Source organism: Eurypyga helias, unplaced genomic scaffold (genome assembly GCF_000690775.1).
Source record: "Eurypyga helias isolate BGI_N326 unplaced genomic scaffold, ASM69077v1 scaffold13553, whole genome shotgun sequence".
NCBI lineage: Eukaryota > Metazoa > Chordata > Aves > Eurypygiformes > Eurypygidae > Eurypyga > Eurypyga helias.
Genome location: NW_010241997.1, coordinates 4,155 through 22,453, shown reverse-complemented (window position 1 = coordinate 22,453; position 18,299 = coordinate 4,155). Strand labels below are relative to the sequence as shown.

Genomic DNA, 18,299 nt, shown 5'->3' with positions numbered 1-18,299 from the left:
AGAGGCGTGGGAAACCCCGCCTGGTTACAGACGGTTATCCAAGGCGCAGCTTATTTCTCTGTTGCTGTATAGTACACAGTATACTGTCCTCTGAAATGAGATAGGGGTGAATCGCCTGCCACAGGAGCGGGTGATATTTAAGACACAGGAGTTATTCAAGAATGGTAAAAAAGTGTATCTTGAACTGATTTGCAAACTGGTATTGATGGGAAAACATTCTATTCTTCTGTCTTCAATGTGTTTGCTCTGTAGGTTTTACTTCATCGGCTGGCAAACTTTCAGCGAGTGTGGAGTTTGCCTCCAAACGAAAACACAGGAAAAGAAGTGACTGCTCTTGCTTGGAGACCAGATGGCAAAAGTAATGTCAAGTATACGAGGTGATATGGAGCAGTAAAAGTCCTATTGGAAAGTAGTGAAAGTTGTGCTGATAATACCTCTTATCTGTGAAGGAAATTTTCAAGTAAACTGTGTTTGGAGAGAGCGGTAGCTTAATTTTCTGTAGGTTTATTTAAAGTAATAGAGTTACACCATTGAAAGCAACTGCAAGAAAGATTTGCAAGGTGGATTTATGTCCAAAATACTGCTTTGCAATGTATAAAAAACCTTCCAGTTCCTAACTAAGCATGGTGTTTTTATATGAATGACAAAATTTACTGTGCAGGTACAGAGAGAGGCTGCCTGGTCAGGGTTGGCTGAAGAGCTTCACTTATTTAGCACAGGTTGAAATTTAGAGGCTAAAATTGCTCTAGTAATACACAAGAGGGAAAAAAAGCCTTTTCCTTAGAAACAATGTTGAAATGAGTAGCTTAATAAACCTAAGCTAGAAATTAATTTTTTTAACTCCATTTGAAACTGGAGAACGGGAACAGTTTTGTTCCGTGACATGTGGGTAAAAAATACCTGTGTAGTTTGATGATGGAGTTGGAGGAGTTTAAGAAACTTCTTTTTAAGCTGTTTGTGATTTCAAGGAAGTTAGCATGGAAACCTTTGCTTGCCGGATGCTTTTATGAATTAGTAAATTCAAGAAGAAAGTGATGCAGAAGCTGCACAGTGCAAGTCTTAAATTGTATTTTGTTGTAATAAAAGCCAAACCTTCCTGGTGGACAGTCTTTATAGATAATTTTGGCCTGAAATTTGCGGGGAAATAAAAGCACCTCTGCTTTATCAGAACTGTTGTTGGAAGTATTAGAAAGATGTTCAACATGTAGATAAAAAATTGCGGGGCCATGCCTTTGGCTTAAATTTTTCACCTAAAATGTGGTACGGGTTCAAAGCTTCATTTTAATGAAGGGTTTTAAATGAGAATTTGGAAGGACTATAAAGATACAAGGAGAGACTTCAGTAGTTGGCTTTGAAGACACGTTATTTTCTGATTCAGTTTGAAGTAACTACACAGTTTTGCATGTTGGTTGTTTATACATTTTACTCATCTTTCTCTAGTTTTGGCTTTTGGCCTTACCGATACCAAGCGGATTATTCTGTGTGATGTAGAAAAACCTGAAAGCTTGCACTCCTTCTCTGTTGACTCATCTATTACTTACATGCATTGGATGGAAGTAACTGAGGAAAGCAGGTGAGCCCGAAAAACCCTATAAGTAAATTATGGGCTATGTAGTGCCACTGTACAAGTAATTTATACTTAACTGTGGTACACGCGGTCATACCAAAGAATATAATATTACTTAGCTTTTTGTTATGGCTTGGCTAAAATTTTCATTTTAGTTAGAACAGACGCTTTTCATACTTAGTTTTAATGCTGCTATCTTAGACTTGTGGTTCTTTACATTATATACACAAATTTCAGCATGATCTTGAGCACCCACTTCTTAAGAGCTGCTTAATCTAGTGTTAGCTTATACAGCCTGTCTTCTGATCCACCTTACTTTGATACCAATTAATTAAACTCATTATAATAATGTTATTATCATAGAATCGTTTGGGTTGGAAGGGACCTTAAAGATCATCTAGTTCCAACCCCCCCTGCCATTATGCTCATCTATTTTGTTAGTCGAATAAGTATTATTTTTAAGTCTTTCTTCACTTGTGTTCTCAAGATCTTTAGTTTGGTGCTTAGGTCTTTCACAATGTGTCTTTGGTGTTACATCCAACCCCACTGGCAGTTCTGTTGTAATTTGATAAGTTATTATCCCTCTGATACCTGTAACTTTTTAATGACATATTGAATATATGCTGTAACTTTGAAGTTAGAAAGAAATTCTCTTCCCCCCACATTTTTACAGCTTGGGTGGTAAAGATAGTATTTTTTTTCAGTGTTCTCACTTCCTTTTACAATGCTGAGGATGAATCAAATCTCCTTTTGCCTAAATTGCCAGCGCTACCCAAAAAGTAAGCATTATACTGGTAAGCTTTAGAAGATACAATTTGTCATTTATTGTCATTGTTTTGGTTACTCATCTTTAATGCTCTGCAGATGCTTTGGATTAGATGTCTGTTCATTTTTATTGAGAATAATTATTTTGTTTTCAGTTACAGTACCAGTGCAAAAATTTTCAGGTAAGAAATTATCATCTTATCTCTCTATTCGTTTTGGTTTTGTTTTCCGGTATTGAGACAAGCTACATAAACCCCAATCACATATTTTGTATTTTCAGTGAAGAAAAGTCAGATGAGATTATGAAGCTTCTGGGTGATGTAAGGTAAATTCCATATGTGGGTGGTTGTGGAGGTTTTTTGTTTGTGTTGATTGGGGTGGGTTTTTTGTGTGTGTATGGTTTTTTTTTTTTCTTCAAGCTATAAAACAATGGGTGAGTGGGTTTACCTTTAAATTATTCATAGTCTGTTTTTAAGGATTCTGGGGAAAGGATATGGCATGTCTTTTTCACATACAAAGATAAATTCAAAGAATATATTAACAAAAGATTCCATCATCTTACACCTTTTCTCCTCAATTTAGAGATATTATAAGGCACTTTATCAGCACCTGCTATTTGTGTCATATTTTCTTTTCCTTAGAAGATAATTTGTTGGTGTGTATTTCAAGCCTATACTGTATGTGTTACTTAAGCTGTTTTTGGAGACATTTGTGAATGCTTCTTACAGACAGGCAGTGTGTGAATGTGACAAAGCTAGACTCAAAATTAGCTTTGAAATCAGCTGTTTTAGGCTTTCTTTAAAATAAAGGAGGTATCTCTTATGAAACGTGAGGAGCAGCTGGAGGAAGTGTCGTTTAGCATACTGAGACTGGTTTTGTGGTGTGCTTGTGGGGCATCTTTGAGAAGGGCGCTTAACCTCTGTGCCTTGATTTTCCATTTGCTGTCCTTCACTCTTCTTTACAGTCCCATCAGTGAGAATCATCCTCCTTATTTCAAAATTTGCATCTCTATCACCAGTTATTCCCTTTTAAGACTTGTTATCTCTCCTTACAGCAGGACTTCCCTGCTAGAAAGAGACACATGGCAGCTTTTTGTGGTGTAGGAGCTTTCGGGTATCTGTGCTCCTTCATCCATGCGGTTAATCAAAAGTTTTTCAGTTACTCTCTTGTTAAGTTCTGTCTTGGTTTTAATGGTAACATTCTCCTTTAACATATACTTAGGTGTGTAACAGGCAGAAGTTGCAGTTAATTTTCTCGTATTTATAAGAGGATATGCAAAACGCATATTTTTTTTTGTTGGAGAGTGTTACTGCTCGCTGTAATGTAAGCAAATACGTGCAGTTGAAGATGTGTGGATGCATGACAGCAGTAGGCAACTTCCCTGTCCAAACTTTAATGTTTTAAATATAGTCAGAATGGGAGAGGTCAAAGAAAAGCATTTTTCCCAGGTCATTGAAGCAAGTTGGTTTGAGTAAGTGAGCAAAACACAGATCTGGCTGTCCCAGCCCCTGTTTTTGAACTGGGTTTCCGTTTCTGAAGCTGGTGATACTTGGGGCTGTTCTTTGCTGCTGTCTGTTTCAAATGTTTATGCCTTTGAGGTGTTGCAGAGGAGTGGTACTGAGAGACTGCAACAAACTTACTCTGTGTGTAGTTAGGATAAGCTCAGGGCAGCTCCACAGTAACTCTGTAAGAATGCTTTGCAACCTGTATTGGTGGGTGGGCTGTTGTTAGAAACGGTTACTGTTTTCTTCTGGAAGTACAAAGTCAGTGAAGAAGGGCTTCTGTGCCTAAATTATGTTGTTTTTTCCCTATTCTCTTGGTTAATTTAGTAACTGATATTCTTTCTTTACGTGTTAAAGGCACATCTTATCAATGAAATCCAAGCCAGTAATTTTTTTGTTTTAAAATTTCTTGGATTGTAGACACTAGTACTATGTTTCTTTTTGTTCAGCGATTCTTCAGAGAATCTTCAGTAAAAGGATGGAATGTAAGCATTAAGAATTACATTTGTATGCTTTACAATTTGTTTCAGCATGCTCATCAACACATACTCTATTTTTTTAGGCTTAATGCTCTTGTCCTTGGTGGCAGCTCAGGGTTTATTGAGATTTATGCTTATGGAATGTTCAAGATTGCTACAGTAACTGGGGTAGGTTCTGTTCCTCTCGGTGTTTTCTTCATAATGTAACAAGCTACAGCGGAATTGAATGAAAAAAAGACCTGTGTGTGCTTACACATAAGCAAAACTGGGCTGTTGAAGTTTAAGGAAGGGAATAGTTGTTTCTCTCAGTTGGGTTGTGTGGTTATTATTGGAAAGACTGGCAACTTTAACATCTTGTTTAAAATGCAACCAAGTTCAACGCTAATCCACTGTCAAAAGAGTGCTTCTGTTCCCAAACAGTAGCTGAAAATTCCACTTTGTACATACGTGTCGTTGAATGCAGCCGCCTTTGTATGTGGATGTGTTAGAACAATAAATACCTCTGACCAGAAATGCAAGATTTCATTAACTTTTAAACTGGAATCCTTCAGGTGGCAGGTTCTTGTCGTGGACTGTGTTTGTCTAGTGATTTGAAGTCACTATCGGTTATTACAGAGATGCGAGACTCTTCAGACAGCGAAGCAGAGATAATGTATTTTCAGGCAAGTGAAGTAATCTTAAAATGTTCTTTAAAAGTCAAACTGTTGTGATTAATGACTTCCTGGTAGCTTTAGTGCTGTCCCATTATTTGCAGAAAAAACCCACCTACCATTCCCAACCTATCTGAAATTCATCCTGGATTTATCATTTGGATTTATCACGTTAACATGCAGTTTCACTGCTGAGACTGATGGTTATGATCTGAGGCATTCTTTTAAAATGCTATGTTAAACATAGCATTTGTTTATTCAACTACAGTTATTCAGGTTTTTTTCATCCTGCTCACAAAGACTAGGAGCAATGCTGTTGATTGTGCAGTCTATTTAGAACAGCCATCCTTAAAACTGTTACTGTTAGAACTCCAAAATGAGCAGCTTCATCAGGAGTTTTTATAGATGTGTTCAAATATTTATTGTCCCTTGGAATTAAATGCATTTTCCTCATAAAATCATCTTCAAGGAAATGAGAAATGACAGTGTTTGGGTGGGTCCTCCCCATTTGTCTTTTCATTTCTGTACTCTAAAATTTCTTAAAAATAATCTGTTAACTGTTGCTTGTTTTGTTTCTTACAGCTGGATACTAGTCTGTTATCAAGTTACTTACCTGAGGTAACTCGAATGGCCCGGAAGTTTACTCACATTTCAACTCTCTTACAGGTATGGTTGTGGTACATTTTTTTTACTGACACAGTTCTTAACACCAGTAACACTGTTTTCTCCTACCTCCTACTGTTTTCTAGTAGGGAGCTTAAGTTGATTTTAAGTAAATGTAGAACTCTTAACTTGGAATTTGGCATTAAATTTTATATAATATCTACAGTATATCTTCCCTTTGTATTGTAGCGTCCAGTTCTTGGATGTGTTTTGAAGGGGAGGAAAAAGGGAGTAACGCTAACGTCTGTGTCTGTCTTTACAGTATATAAAGCTGTCATTGACGTGCATGTGTGAAGCGTGGGAAGAGATACTGATGCAGATGGACTCACGGCTAACCAAGTTTGTACAGGTACTGTCATATTAACCATTCTTCTGGAAAAGCATTTTCTGCAATAGTTCTGTTCATCCTAATAACTTGGTGCTGTTCAAGCATAAAGCCTCCAGGCAACAAGCTCTTGAGTTCAGAGGCAACCTGGAACCTATTGCGTGTCAAGTGCTTTGATGCTGAAGATACCTGAGTACAATCAGGCACGTTTGTTTTGTGGTACTTCTTTATTTATTCCAACTTACTCAAAAGTGATGGTTTTCAGCTTGCAGAGCTATTGATCCGTTGCTTTCTGTTTAGGGTTGTGCATTTTGTACTTCAGTCACTGATAAGCCGAGTACTGTAGGGGTTGAATAACAGCCCACCAGCACTGACAGCCTAGTTCAGTAGAGCATGCACGACAGCCATGATTAAGGTGCGCTTGGATTGGCTTAAATGTTGCGTTTGTTGACCATGGCTAGAAGTTAATTGAATCAAATAATTTTATTTCGTTTTTAAAAAATAGATTCTTGGTGATGGCAAACTGCTTAGAATTTTTACTGGGCAATATAACTGAAAATAACTTAAAATACTAGAAAATTTCCAGTGATCAGTAGTCTGATTTCGGCATTCAAGGATATGGGTGGTTTTTCCGATATATTTTGAATGTGTTTGTGAGATTATTTAATAGCCTGGACTTAATCCTTTTACCAATCTATTTCAATCATTTTGACTGACAGGAAAAGAATACAACCACTTCCGTTCAGGATGAGTTTATGCAGCTGTTGTTGTGGGGCAAAGCAAGGTAGTTACTGTTGTCTTATCTGAGTATGCATTTGCATTCAATGCTGAAACACAAAATGAGCAGATATTTGATTCTCTCCCCCACCCTCTTTAGTCTGGAACTTCAGGCGTTACTAATGAACCAACTGACGGTGAAGGTATGTTAATATTTATAGCACATTAAAATAATCTATTTCACTATCTTTTAATCACTGTTCTGTTAACAGAACATTATTACATATTTCCATTTCTTTTTTAACAGGGTTTAAAAAAACTTGGTCAGTCCATAGAGTCTTCCTATTCCAGTATACAAAAGCTGGTCATCAGTCATTTGCAGAGGTAAGTCACGGAATGTCCACAGAACTATCGATAGAATGGCATATTATATGCTTTGCTAACAGGCAGTGCTGTGTTGGTGGCTCTTTGTATGTTGGTGTGCTGGTGTGGGCACTGTGATCATGGCAAAATGTACTAATTGGCTTTTGGGTGATGGAGAACTACTGAGTGTTTTGAACAATCTCCATTACAAGCCACCTGTATGTCACTGCCGGGTGTGTTTACTAGGCTACATGCAAAATATTCACATCAACTTTGTGTGGTGGTTAGAATCATGAGGACAATACTTGGTTTTATGTGAATTGATACTTTATAAGTTGGTCTGGCATTTAAGAGGTAAAGCTCTCCACCTGGCACATTAAATCATGAAAATGTAGCATACAGTGAAGCAGTGAATTTCCAAAGGGTGACTAAAAGATTATGCTTTGGTTTGTCTTCTTAGTGGCTCCGAGGCACTGTTATATCACTTGAGTGAATTGAAAGGAATGGCTTTATGGAAACAAAAATATGAGTCTCTGGGATTAGATGCATCTGGAATTGAAGGTACAGTAGTGTGTTACATACCCCCTCTGATGTCACTTATGAAAGCTTAATAATAACAGCTAGCTCTTTTTGCAGAGGCTATTATTGCTGTTGGTTCTTTCATCCTGAAAGCAAATGAGCTGCTTCAGTAAGTATGAATTTTGGAGAATTTAAATATGCCTATTGAGCCTTGTATCTAAGGGGAGGCTGGGTGTGGAGGCTCTTGTGTTGGTGGTGAGCTTTTCTCTTGTCTCACTGTGTCTCACAGACTGATAGCCTAACAATAGTCTTGCTTGGAAGGCTGCGTTGGGCATTTTTAAAACAATGAATAGTGCTTGCAGTCCTTTCTGTAGTAAGGGTGAGTCTTAAGCCTGGAGCAGCTTCTGACACTTAGATCTGGTAATTTCTTTCTTTGTTTCTCCCTCAGAGTTATTGACAGTAGTATGAAAAACTTCAAAGCATTTTTTCGATGGCTGTATGTTGGTAAGCTTAATGACATAGTAAGCATCTGGTATCTGTTTTGTACTGTAAGCACTGAAATGTCAGCAAGTAGTTAAGGGATCTTAGTTATAACCATCTGTTTATTTCCATCATAGAAGATTTCTGGACATTTATCCAAAGGTTACAGTTGATGAGGCAAGAATAATTATAAAATGAAACACAGATCATAAATTTGATAGATCTCAATTAAACTTAGTGTGTGTGCAGTGGGTACTGTATATACTTATCCTGTAATGTTACTCTAAACTGCTATCTGCTTCATGAGCAATTTGCTGGTCTTGACTTGGAGAAATTTAAGGACTTAGGATGTAGCTTACACCAAATTTGAAGTGTAGTCTAACTCTCCTCTACACTGTCACTAGCTGTTTTCTCCTGTGGAGACCTTGTTGGGGGGGAAGTTGTACATAGATGTGAACAGTCTCTGAGTGTTTGGAGGCACTGAATAACCACCACCAATTGTAGCTGGCTAGCTGCCAGTAAAATGTTAGAAAACAGTGCAGAACACTGTATTTTAGCCTGCTTGTTTTTATAAAGTGGTTATATATAGGCTTATAATTTTAAATTGATCTTTACCGAACTACTTTACAAAAAAATAAGCAGTGTTACCAGATACTGTAGAAGTACCAGAAATGCAGTGTTGGCACTTACTAGCTGGAATACAATAATTTTAATTTTTAAAATTGCAGAAAGCAGAACTTATCAGACTTCTTTGTCATAACATTAGAACTTTAATTATTTAAATGTTCACTGTGTTTGCTTGTCTCGAAACTAAACAGAGAACTGTTTATCTAAACCTCACTTTAAAATTACTTCTCTTAAAACACATTCTTCTGGGCATGACAGTATTCATGTATATTATATATATCCATTTTACTGCTGTTAGTATGTACGTGAATACGTTTAGAACCCTTTTTATCATCATTTTATCTCAGTCCTGTAGAGGGTACAATGCAGTTGGAAAAGATTAAAGATAAAAATTCTCCAAGATTTGTGTTGTAAACTAGTGGGGGAAGTGAGACCTAATTTCAGGTTCAGTTCATAATTCTTCATTCCAGACTCTCTTGCTTCTGACAAGTTAATCTTGCCTATTTTATCAGCACTGCCGTATTACATAGCCATGGAAAATTAAGAATGTTAAGAAAACATATTAATATGAATGCAATAAGAATGTAATTTTTCTCTTAGCCATGTTGAGGATGTCAGAAGATCATGTGCTTCCAGAGTTGAACAAGGTAGTAGTAATATTTTCTAGTAAATGGTGGTATATTCTGTATTCTGCTTGACCTAGAGGGCAATTTTAAAGGCTTACTTTTGTTCCAAAACTTAAAGGATAGTGCCTGTGTCATTTGAGAAAGTTGATGCCTGCAGATTCACCCTAATATGCTGTCTCACGTTAGTTACATTTTCCGTTTTGTTAATACTGCTCTTTTGAGTACGCTGTATGTGAACGTGAGGCCTCTGTGTATAGCAGCTCCTTATGTGCCCTAAATCACTAAGTTAGCCAGAATGGGATTTTAGCATTGTTACCAATGCCCTGATAGAGGAGATGGAATACACCTGCCTCAGACTTGCAGACACCATCACACAGGGTGAACCAGCTAAGACACTCGAGGGCAGAGGTGCTTTCCAGAGGGAAATAAGATAGGCTGGGAGAGTGGACAGACAGGCGCCTCCTGAAGTTCAGTAAGGACAAACGCAAGGTTCTGTCCTGGGGTAGAGTAACACCCTGCCCTTGCACAGCAGGGCCCCAGCTGGCGGAGGAGGCACTCTGCTGAGATGGCCCTGGGGACACTGCTGGGTGCAAGCTGGGCATGAGGCAGCGGTGTGCCCTGGTGGCAAGGCAGCCAGGTGTAAGCAGGGCCGTACTAACAGGAGCACGGCCAGGAGGTCAAGGGGAAGAAGTTACCCTCTTTATTCTAGATGTGATGAGTGCTAAATACTTTCTCCAGTTTGGGGCCCACCTATCCAAAACGGACATGAATTCACTGGAATGAGTTCAGCAGAGGGCTTCCAAGCAGGTTGGAGGCTGGAGCACTTGCTCTGTGAAGACAGGCTGAGGGAGCTGTGCTTGTGCAGCATACTGAACGTGTTGTGTGCTCACTGAAATCTATTTCTTATCCTTTGCTTTTCTCACCATTTTTTTTTTGTTTTAGATGACTCAAAAAGATATCACTTTTGTCGCTGATTTTCTTACTGAACACTTCAATGAGGTAAGTTATATTGATTTGCCAAGTACAGCGAGAATGGAATCTAAAAATCCCATAATGAAATAATTCAATCAACTTTTTATATGGTACTTCTCATTAACTTCGGGTTTAAATAACAGTTTTGTTTGTATCATTTTTTCAGGCACCAGAACTTTACAATCGCAAAGGAAAATACTTCAATGTGGAGAGAGTTGGCCAGGTAAGGATCTAGGAAGTAAATGAAAAAAGAATAAATGAGAAAATCCTTAGATGGAGAAGCTTTTGAAGCTGTGCCTGCTTTTATTCTCTGTTCCTTTTGCTATGTGCTGCTCATTCCAGTAATGGTAAAGGAAAATATTTTAATTATTTTTGACTATTATTAGGAAAAGGAGTGTTTAAAAACACATCTTAAGGTTTTACTTTACACATGCTGTATTTTTAGAAAAAGGATGAAACTTCTTCACAGCCAGCAATTGTAATGTAAAACTGAAATGTGTCTGTCTTTTTCATGCCATTAATCACTGGACTGCAAAACTTTGTGCTCAAAATCGATGTAAAATTCAGTTTCTTATGGAAATACCACTCTATGATCTTGGATAATAGTTGATTTGTCTTCTTGTTTTGAGAAGAGGTAATATATTTAGTTTTTCAGAGTAAGGCATGTTGAATTAGGAAGTGATCTTTAACAGACTCATAGGGGGCAATGTTGGAGGTGAATTCTATTGTACCTTATTCTTAAAATGCAGTCTCACAAATGTCGGTTTCTTTCCTAGTACTTGAAAGATGAAGACGATGACCTTGTGTCACCACCTAATACAGAGGGAAATCAGTGGTTTAACTTTCTTAAAAACAGTACTCATCTGAAAGGTAACATGTGCTTTAGTAAAAAGTAAAATCAAATCAAAGATACACATAGAATGTAACACATGTAGAAGTGATCTGGTTTTTCACACTTACGAGTTTTTTCTCTGGTGTTAGTCATGGGTCTCCATCTGAGCAGAATAAAATAAATGGGCCTTGTTATTTTACACAGTTTTTATGTAGCTGCTTGCCCAGTCAGTTAGCATTTTCTGGGTATTAGGAGTTTCCTGCCTTCTGTGTACCAGTGTCAGATATTGGCTTGGAAGGAATACCAGGAGATGTCTATTTTAGATGTTAATTCCAGATCAAGGAAGGAATAATTATCCTTAGGTCATACATGGGGGAAGTGTCCTAACTTGTTCTCTTTGACTAGAATCTGAGGCTATTTTGTTAATCAGTGGTGAAAAAGTAGTAAGAGACTGTAACAAGCTGATGTTGAAAATTATTCTTGTTTAACTTGAGAAGCCATAGACTGTAAAACCTATACAGCACAAGCTGTCTTCTAATAAAATTGGCTATAGCTGCCTTTTTCTGCCTATTTAATTCAGTTAAAAAAGGGGGAAGCGGTAGCCTTTTTGTTTGGCAAAGTAGTATTTAGAAGATGCTTTTTTTAAACATGCTTTGAAAATGTGTTTGATACTTTAAATGTGTGGACTACTTGACTGGTCATTTCTGTTACTACCCGAGATCCGTGGTTGTTTGGAGAGATGGTTTGTAAGTGGTTTTGTTGGTATTAATTTGGCAAGTATTGAGATGTTTATCTCTCTCTCAGAACTGTAAGATTTATAGGACAAGTAATGCTTATGTCCTTGACACTTTCTACCCTTCTTTGGTGTTTCATATTGCTGATTTGGTTGATGTAATTTTTATGATTTTTACAGCTAAATATTGGAAAGAAACAGGTTATATACTTAAAATAAATAGTGAGTTTTATTACAAAAACTGTCGTCTTCCAAAGTATTTCATTTCCTAAGACTAAATTGGTCCCATTGAAGCCAAATCATAGCTACTATGGAAAGTATGGAAATTGTTTAGTTTAAACAAGATATTTTATGGCAACTGTGTTTCTGGCTCTTGGGTAAACGCGATTCTGTATTTTTTTGCAATTTTGAATGGGCTGTGAAGAAAACTCGAAGCAGCAGACAGGCCTCCATTTCTCATTCGTTTATCTTGTTTCATATTGTAGTCCAGCTAGTTACTTGAGTTAGAATTTAGAATTGGAAAATAATTCAGGCGGTCACCTAATCCAACCACAGCAGGGCAAGTTGTGAGGTCCTCTACGCTTGCAAGGATAGGGACCCTGCAGGCTCCCTGGGCGCCCTGCTCCAGTGACTGACCAGTCCTTGTGGAAACTTCTTTTTCTTATATCTGATTGGAACTTCCCTTGCTGGAGCTCATGACTCTGCTCCTCTCTGTGTGCAGCTTTAAAAATTACGTTTTTTTAGTGAGCCACGGGCGCCTCCTTATTAGCCCTTGCTTCCCTAGGCTGGATGAACCCGGCCCCCCCAGATTCTCTTTGTCAAGCATGTGCTGTAGCCCTGTGACCATCTTATTGACGCTCCGCTGGACCCATTCCAATTTGTCACTTTAGTAAGAGTAGTATGTTTTTACAAAAATACAAGCATTTTTAAAATGAACTTTATCTGTTTGCAGAAAGCCCACTTTTGTTTCCCTACTACCCTGAGAAATCACTGCATTTTGTCAAAAGGCAAATGGAAGGGGTCATCGATCAGTGTTTACAAAAGCCAGCGGTAAGTCCAATTTATGGAAATTACAACTTTCTTTGAGGGGTAGCAGTCAACTGAAGATCGTAATCGTGCTTAGTAAGGCCTGAGGGTTGAATCTGTGCCTCTGAGTGCCTACAACTTTAGGTGCTAGCATGTAGCCCAGCTTCACCACTGCCAGGAGGTCTCAAGTGTGTGGCTAGGGAGGGCCTAATGGGGGATTGTTTTGTTTCATGTCTTCTGTTCCCACATCACTGGGATATGTTTTTTAACTAGCTTGGTGTGTGCACAGTGTGCCGTAACTGTGTTTGGCAATACATTAGTCCATATATTGTGAAGAAGCATGAAACTTGTATCGAGTGACAGTAATGTTTGCATTTGGGGTGTTTATTCCAGTATAAATATTGGTGGATTTTTCTTTCGGCTGTTTTTTGTTTGGTTGAGGGGTTTTTTTGTCTTAAAGATGTATAATTATGAATAACTCCTTGCATTTTTTGGCCTATCTTCATTATATTTATTAGGATGTAATTGGAAAGTCAGTGCATCAAGCAGTCTGCATGTCACTCTACAAAACCTCTCAAAGGTATTTCTTTACACTACTTCTAAAGCTCAGTTGCACAAAATCCCAGTAGTGTTTTATAAACTGGTTGGGTTTTTCTTTTTCAGTGATGGTTCCACGCCTCAGTTATTTAAACTACCATTTCTGTAAGTATGTTGCTTTTCCTTCTTCTGTGTCATTTACCAATTATTAAAACTTGTTGAAAATTTTCATTTCCTCCCCCATATTACAGGTGGAATGACAAAACATCCAATATACATTATGTTCTCTTCACCATATTAGAAAATTCTATTTCTAAAATATGCATTTTGAGGAGACATACTGATACTTCCAGGTAAGACAAAAAGGGAAAAAGTGGTCTGTGATCTTCGGTACATGACAGGGAATCACGCTTCCAGTGTTGCTTTGTCTTCCTATAAATGCTATTCTTTGATAAACCCTTTGCAGCCTGTAATTTAATACTCTAAGGAAAAATGGGAGGTGGACTCATAGGTGCAACAAACAGAATGCATCTCTTCGGGGTGTAGGTTTGTGTGCCTGCAAGAGTTTCTCTGCCCAAGAGGCAGTTTGTCACTGCCTATTTGTGCTGATACAACTTCTTTAAGATGCATTCTGTCAGTGGGATCACGGAAATGATCTGGGTTTAGAAAATAAAAATCTCCTCCTCCTCTGTAAAATACTGATTTTTATCATCTCTGTCATTCAGTTTGAGGAGATAATGAACTGTGGTAGGGGTGGGAATTTTTAAAGCAGTTACAATGATGAGGATAACAGATGGTAAAACTACCTTTCATGTTTCCAGTTGAGAGCTGCTGATGACAAAATTACAGCCTTGTGCTGTAGATTCTATACTATTTATTCCCTCGTTGATATCTAAAAGTCTAAACTTGGTTTCTGTAGGTTTGAGTAACAAGTAACTTAACAGACCTGAGACTAGGACACTTGAGCCAAGAGTTGAGCAAAGAACGACTGTATCCTACAAGCCAGATGCAGTTTACCGTTTGACTCCAGCAGTCACGTTTTGCTGAGGGGCAGAAGAAATCAAAAGGTTCCCATCCACCAGTGACGTCATTTTGGGTTGTAGATGTGCATTGTGCTGAGCTGAGACAGGCTTACGCTATCTCTTAACCACAGTTGCCATTAGAGAGTTTGAATTCTCTGTGAATGGAAAATAAACTACTGAGGTAATGAACACTGTTGTTCTAGGTCTGTCAGTAATGGAATCCTTGCAGTAGATTTTGGAAACTTCTTGAACAACACTATAAATGAGATCTCAGACTCCAGGTCAGTATATTTAATTTTTCTTCCAGAATTACAGATTGCTAAATTGAAGACCGTGTTTTCTAGAGTTTGTTTTACATTAAGTTAACTTTGCAGGCCTTACTGTTTGGCTTTTATTCTGTGTTGTAGGAGTCTTATAGTGCACTTCATTTCAAGGTCAAGTAAATGTTTGTTTTCTAGTTGAAAACTAGAGCTTTAGCACATTTGCAAGAAACAAAGCTAGCTGGAAACGGCTCTTGCTTATATCTGTGATATCCTTTAGGTAAGGAGGAGTGAGACATGGTATGCCTGAATGAAGGCATCTCGGAAGACATGGCAGACCAAGCTCATCCTTTTCATGTAGAAAAGTCAAGACAATGTTTTTTTTCTAGTTGAAAACTAGAGCTTTAGCACATTTGCAAGAAACAAAGCTAGCTGGAAACGGCTCTTGCCATGGCAAGACATGGCAGACCAAGCTCATCCTTTTCATGTAGAAAAGCCAGATGTGATTGCCCTCAGTACCTTCAGTTGTGTTCCTAGATTTTCTTTGGTGTCCGTGTTTACTCCTTCTTAAATGTCACCTGAAATGGGAAAAAATAAGATTGCTAGTAAGTTGTAGTTTGTGGTGGGTGGTTGGTGGTGGGTTTTTTTTTTTTTTTTTGGTTTACCTTCAGAATAATCTTTCCCGCATGAGACAGGAACGGCGCTGGCTGTCTTTCAGGGTCTTAGCCGCATGGTTGATCTTTTTTTATTGTTTACAGTAAAATTCACTGTTAACTACTGATTATTTAAGTTGCACAGCATTCATTGAAAAGTATAGTTCTGTATTCACTTTTATTCTTCGATGCTTTCTAAATTCTTTTCTTATAGATGCTACAGTTGTTTAGATGCACACTTCTATGATGATGAAACTGTAACTGTAATTCTGAAGGAGAGCATGGAACAAGAGGGGAAGGAGAGAATCTTAGCTCAGCTGCCTTTACCTTCAGTATATACAGATGAGGACCAAGACAAGGAATTCATCTGGGATTCTACTAAAAGGTACTGAAAGCATCATTCAGCCTGGCCTTGAACACTTCCAGGGATGGGGCATCCACAGCTTCTCTGGGCAACCTGTTCCAGTGCCTCACCACCCTTTCTGGGAAGAACTTCTTCCTGATATCTAATCTAAACCTCCCCACTTTCAATTTAAACCCATTACCCCTTGCTCTGTCACCACAGGCCCTTGTAAAAAGTCCCCCCCAGCTTCCTTGTAGCCCCTTCAGGTACTGGAAGGTGCTATAAGGTCTCCCCAGAGCCTTCTCTTCACACGGCTGAACAAGCCCAACTCTCTCAGCCTGTCCCCATAGCAGAGGGGCTCCCGCCCTCTGAGCATCTTCGTGGCTCTCCTTTTGTGCCAGGGCGGGTGAGGTGGGGAAATGGAAACCTCCTAAACATTTTTGTTCTGTGGTTTTCTGGAGATTGGATTAGTGTTGGTTTTGTGTTTTTGAGCTGTGTACACGGCTCTTGGGAGTACCAGTTGAAGACATCCTGTAGAATCAGGAATCTTCTTTTCTTTAGAGGATGCTAACTTTGCTAGTCAGAATACATGAGTTTAGGATGTTTTCAGTATATTTGCTTGTATAAATCTGCCTTGCAATAAGGATACACAGATATTTCTTCATCTCTCCCATGGTAGTCACATGTAGAACTATAGTCAGTTTTGCCTTGAAACATCACAATTGGTGCCTCTGTGTGTTGGCGTAGGGAGAGCGTCTCGAGGAGATGAACACACACAGAAGGCCAGTGTAGTTCAAGGGGTGAATCTAGTCTTTTAGTTCTTGTGCCTCACTTGCTTCTTCTCTTTTCTCCCTGTGCCTCTCTGGTGTTTTGCTTAAGATACATTTTTACCTCAAAATAAAGAACCATACTGTATTGTAAATATTTTGGGTCTACGCCACGAAGAAATTGTGTACTGAAGAATGAACAGAAAATATTAAAAGTGGGTTCAAACTAATCCTGGGCGCTGTAATTGGCAGGAAGTTCCTTCATCCACTCCCTGTGATAGGGGCTGAACTGGAGTGATACATCTTTGAAAGGTCGTGGAGGCCCCACTTGTGTAAGTGGAGGCATTGCCTCTGGGATTTTGTTCAGAAACTCCTTGTCGTTCGGAGGAGAGCTCTGAAGGAAAGCCATCCTCGTTCTCCTGCTGTAGCTGTTACTTGTAGGAAGATGAGGCTTGCCAACTCCCTTCTCATCTGCTGCAGTCTACCTCAGTTGAAACATGCTGTGTCTTCACAGTTGGCTCCCCCTCTCCAGAATATCAGTAACAGAGTTATGATGGTTTCACATGCTTAGCTGCTTGTTGCATATGGTATAATAAAACTTAGACATAAAAAACCTGGGCTGATTGAGGTTTTTCTTAGTACTGGAATTGTTTCTTCTGTACTAGCTTTCTGCCTTTCTTCTGACGTGCAGGCTGGATGAGCAAAGTGGTGAGATACCTACGCGTACTGTCTTCTTGGAGAATCAGTGGAGAGTGCTGGAGAACATGAAAGCTCAGTATGTTTCTGTAAATGGCATTAGAAAAGTTTCCTGTGTGGTAAGTACAATATCTATGAGCAAGTCTGTGGAGACTGATAACCTGTTTCTACTGACTTAGTGAGCTTTATCAATACTTTTTTTTTTACCAAATAGATTATTCTCATAATCTGTTTTAAGTATGTCAAGATAGTCATACCTCTCATAACACACCATGGAAAAACTTTATCAGAAATTAATTGATTTACTTTTCACCCTGCAGAGCCATAAAAATGTTGCTAATTTCCTTGATACCTCCATTTCAAAGATAAAGGCTATTTTCAAAGCTATTGGCTGACGTTTGAGGTGGCATTGATCCTCTGATTTATTTATTAATGGAAACTTCTTAATGTCTCCGTAGCTAAATTCAAATCTCCGTCATGTGAGGGTGTTCGAGATGGATGTAGAGGATGATGGGGAAGTTGAGGAAGAAGAGGAAGAAGAAGCAACTCAGATTGCAGCTGGGGAATCTGATGAGCTAAATCGGTCTGCAGATAACCAGGACAATGTGTGTGATGCCTCTGCTGAGGAACTACCTGATGAAACTGAAGAACATGAATCAAGTCTGGATCCTTGACATAGGCTTTTATACTGGTAAAGCGACAAGGCTAACCTAACTTCAGGCTGCTGAGGCAATGTGTCCTGTACCTCCTCCAGCAGCTGTAGTAGGATGTTGTGTGTCAGAATTCTGCCTTGCTTCTCAGCTGAGACTGTTTTCTAGAATATGTTTATTTGACCCTTTCTCATCTGGCACATGGTTTAGTATGAACAAAATTTCCTTGAGCTTTTCCACTTGCATTTTTTTTATACGAGAGGAGAAACAAATGCCACCTAACGTTTTTTCTATGTAACCTGTTCAGTCCTGAATACTGTTACTGAGATAAAATGAACTTGTGTATAAAAAGAACAAAACTTGGACCGAAATCTTTTCTTCTCAGACTTTGTGTTCTAGTAATGGGTACAGAAGTTTCCTTGTGTATGGCCAACAGGAAGCTTGCAGAGCATCATAAGTCTAGTTAGACAACAAAATGTAGTAGTTGTCATTTAAATACATACTTTTAAATGCTCTCTTGATAAC

General features: G+C 38.6%; 1 protein-coding gene across 1 annotated transcript; it reads left to right on the top strand.

Annotated features, from left to right (window-relative positions):
- The first annotated feature begins 256 nt into the window (after positions 1 to 256).
- On the top strand, positions 257 to 17,798 carry ANAPC4 (anaphase promoting complex subunit 4). The gene is made up of 27 exons (XM_010148939.1): positions 257 to 358; positions 1,441 to 1,573; positions 2,272 to 2,346; positions 2,488 to 2,514; positions 2,613 to 2,657; positions 4,397 to 4,481; positions 4,865 to 4,975; positions 5,546 to 5,629; positions 5,889 to 5,975; positions 6,671 to 6,735; positions 6,829 to 6,871; positions 6,976 to 7,052; positions 7,492 to 7,592; positions 7,668 to 7,719; positions 7,999 to 8,054; positions 9,258 to 9,304; positions 10,226 to 10,282; positions 10,422 to 10,478; positions 11,032 to 11,125; positions 12,773 to 12,870; positions 13,365 to 13,426; positions 13,510 to 13,548; positions 13,635 to 13,736; positions 14,609 to 14,686; positions 15,533 to 15,703; positions 17,120 to 17,243; positions 17,583 to 17,798. Exons 2-27 carry the CDS (start codon positions 1,542 to 1,544, stop codon positions 17,796 to 17,798), a joined length of 2,085 nt encoding a protein of 694 aa, XP_010147241.1. The 5' UTR covers positions 257 to 358; positions 1,441 to 1,541.
- The last annotated feature ends 501 nt before the right edge of the window (positions 17,799 to 18,299 follow it).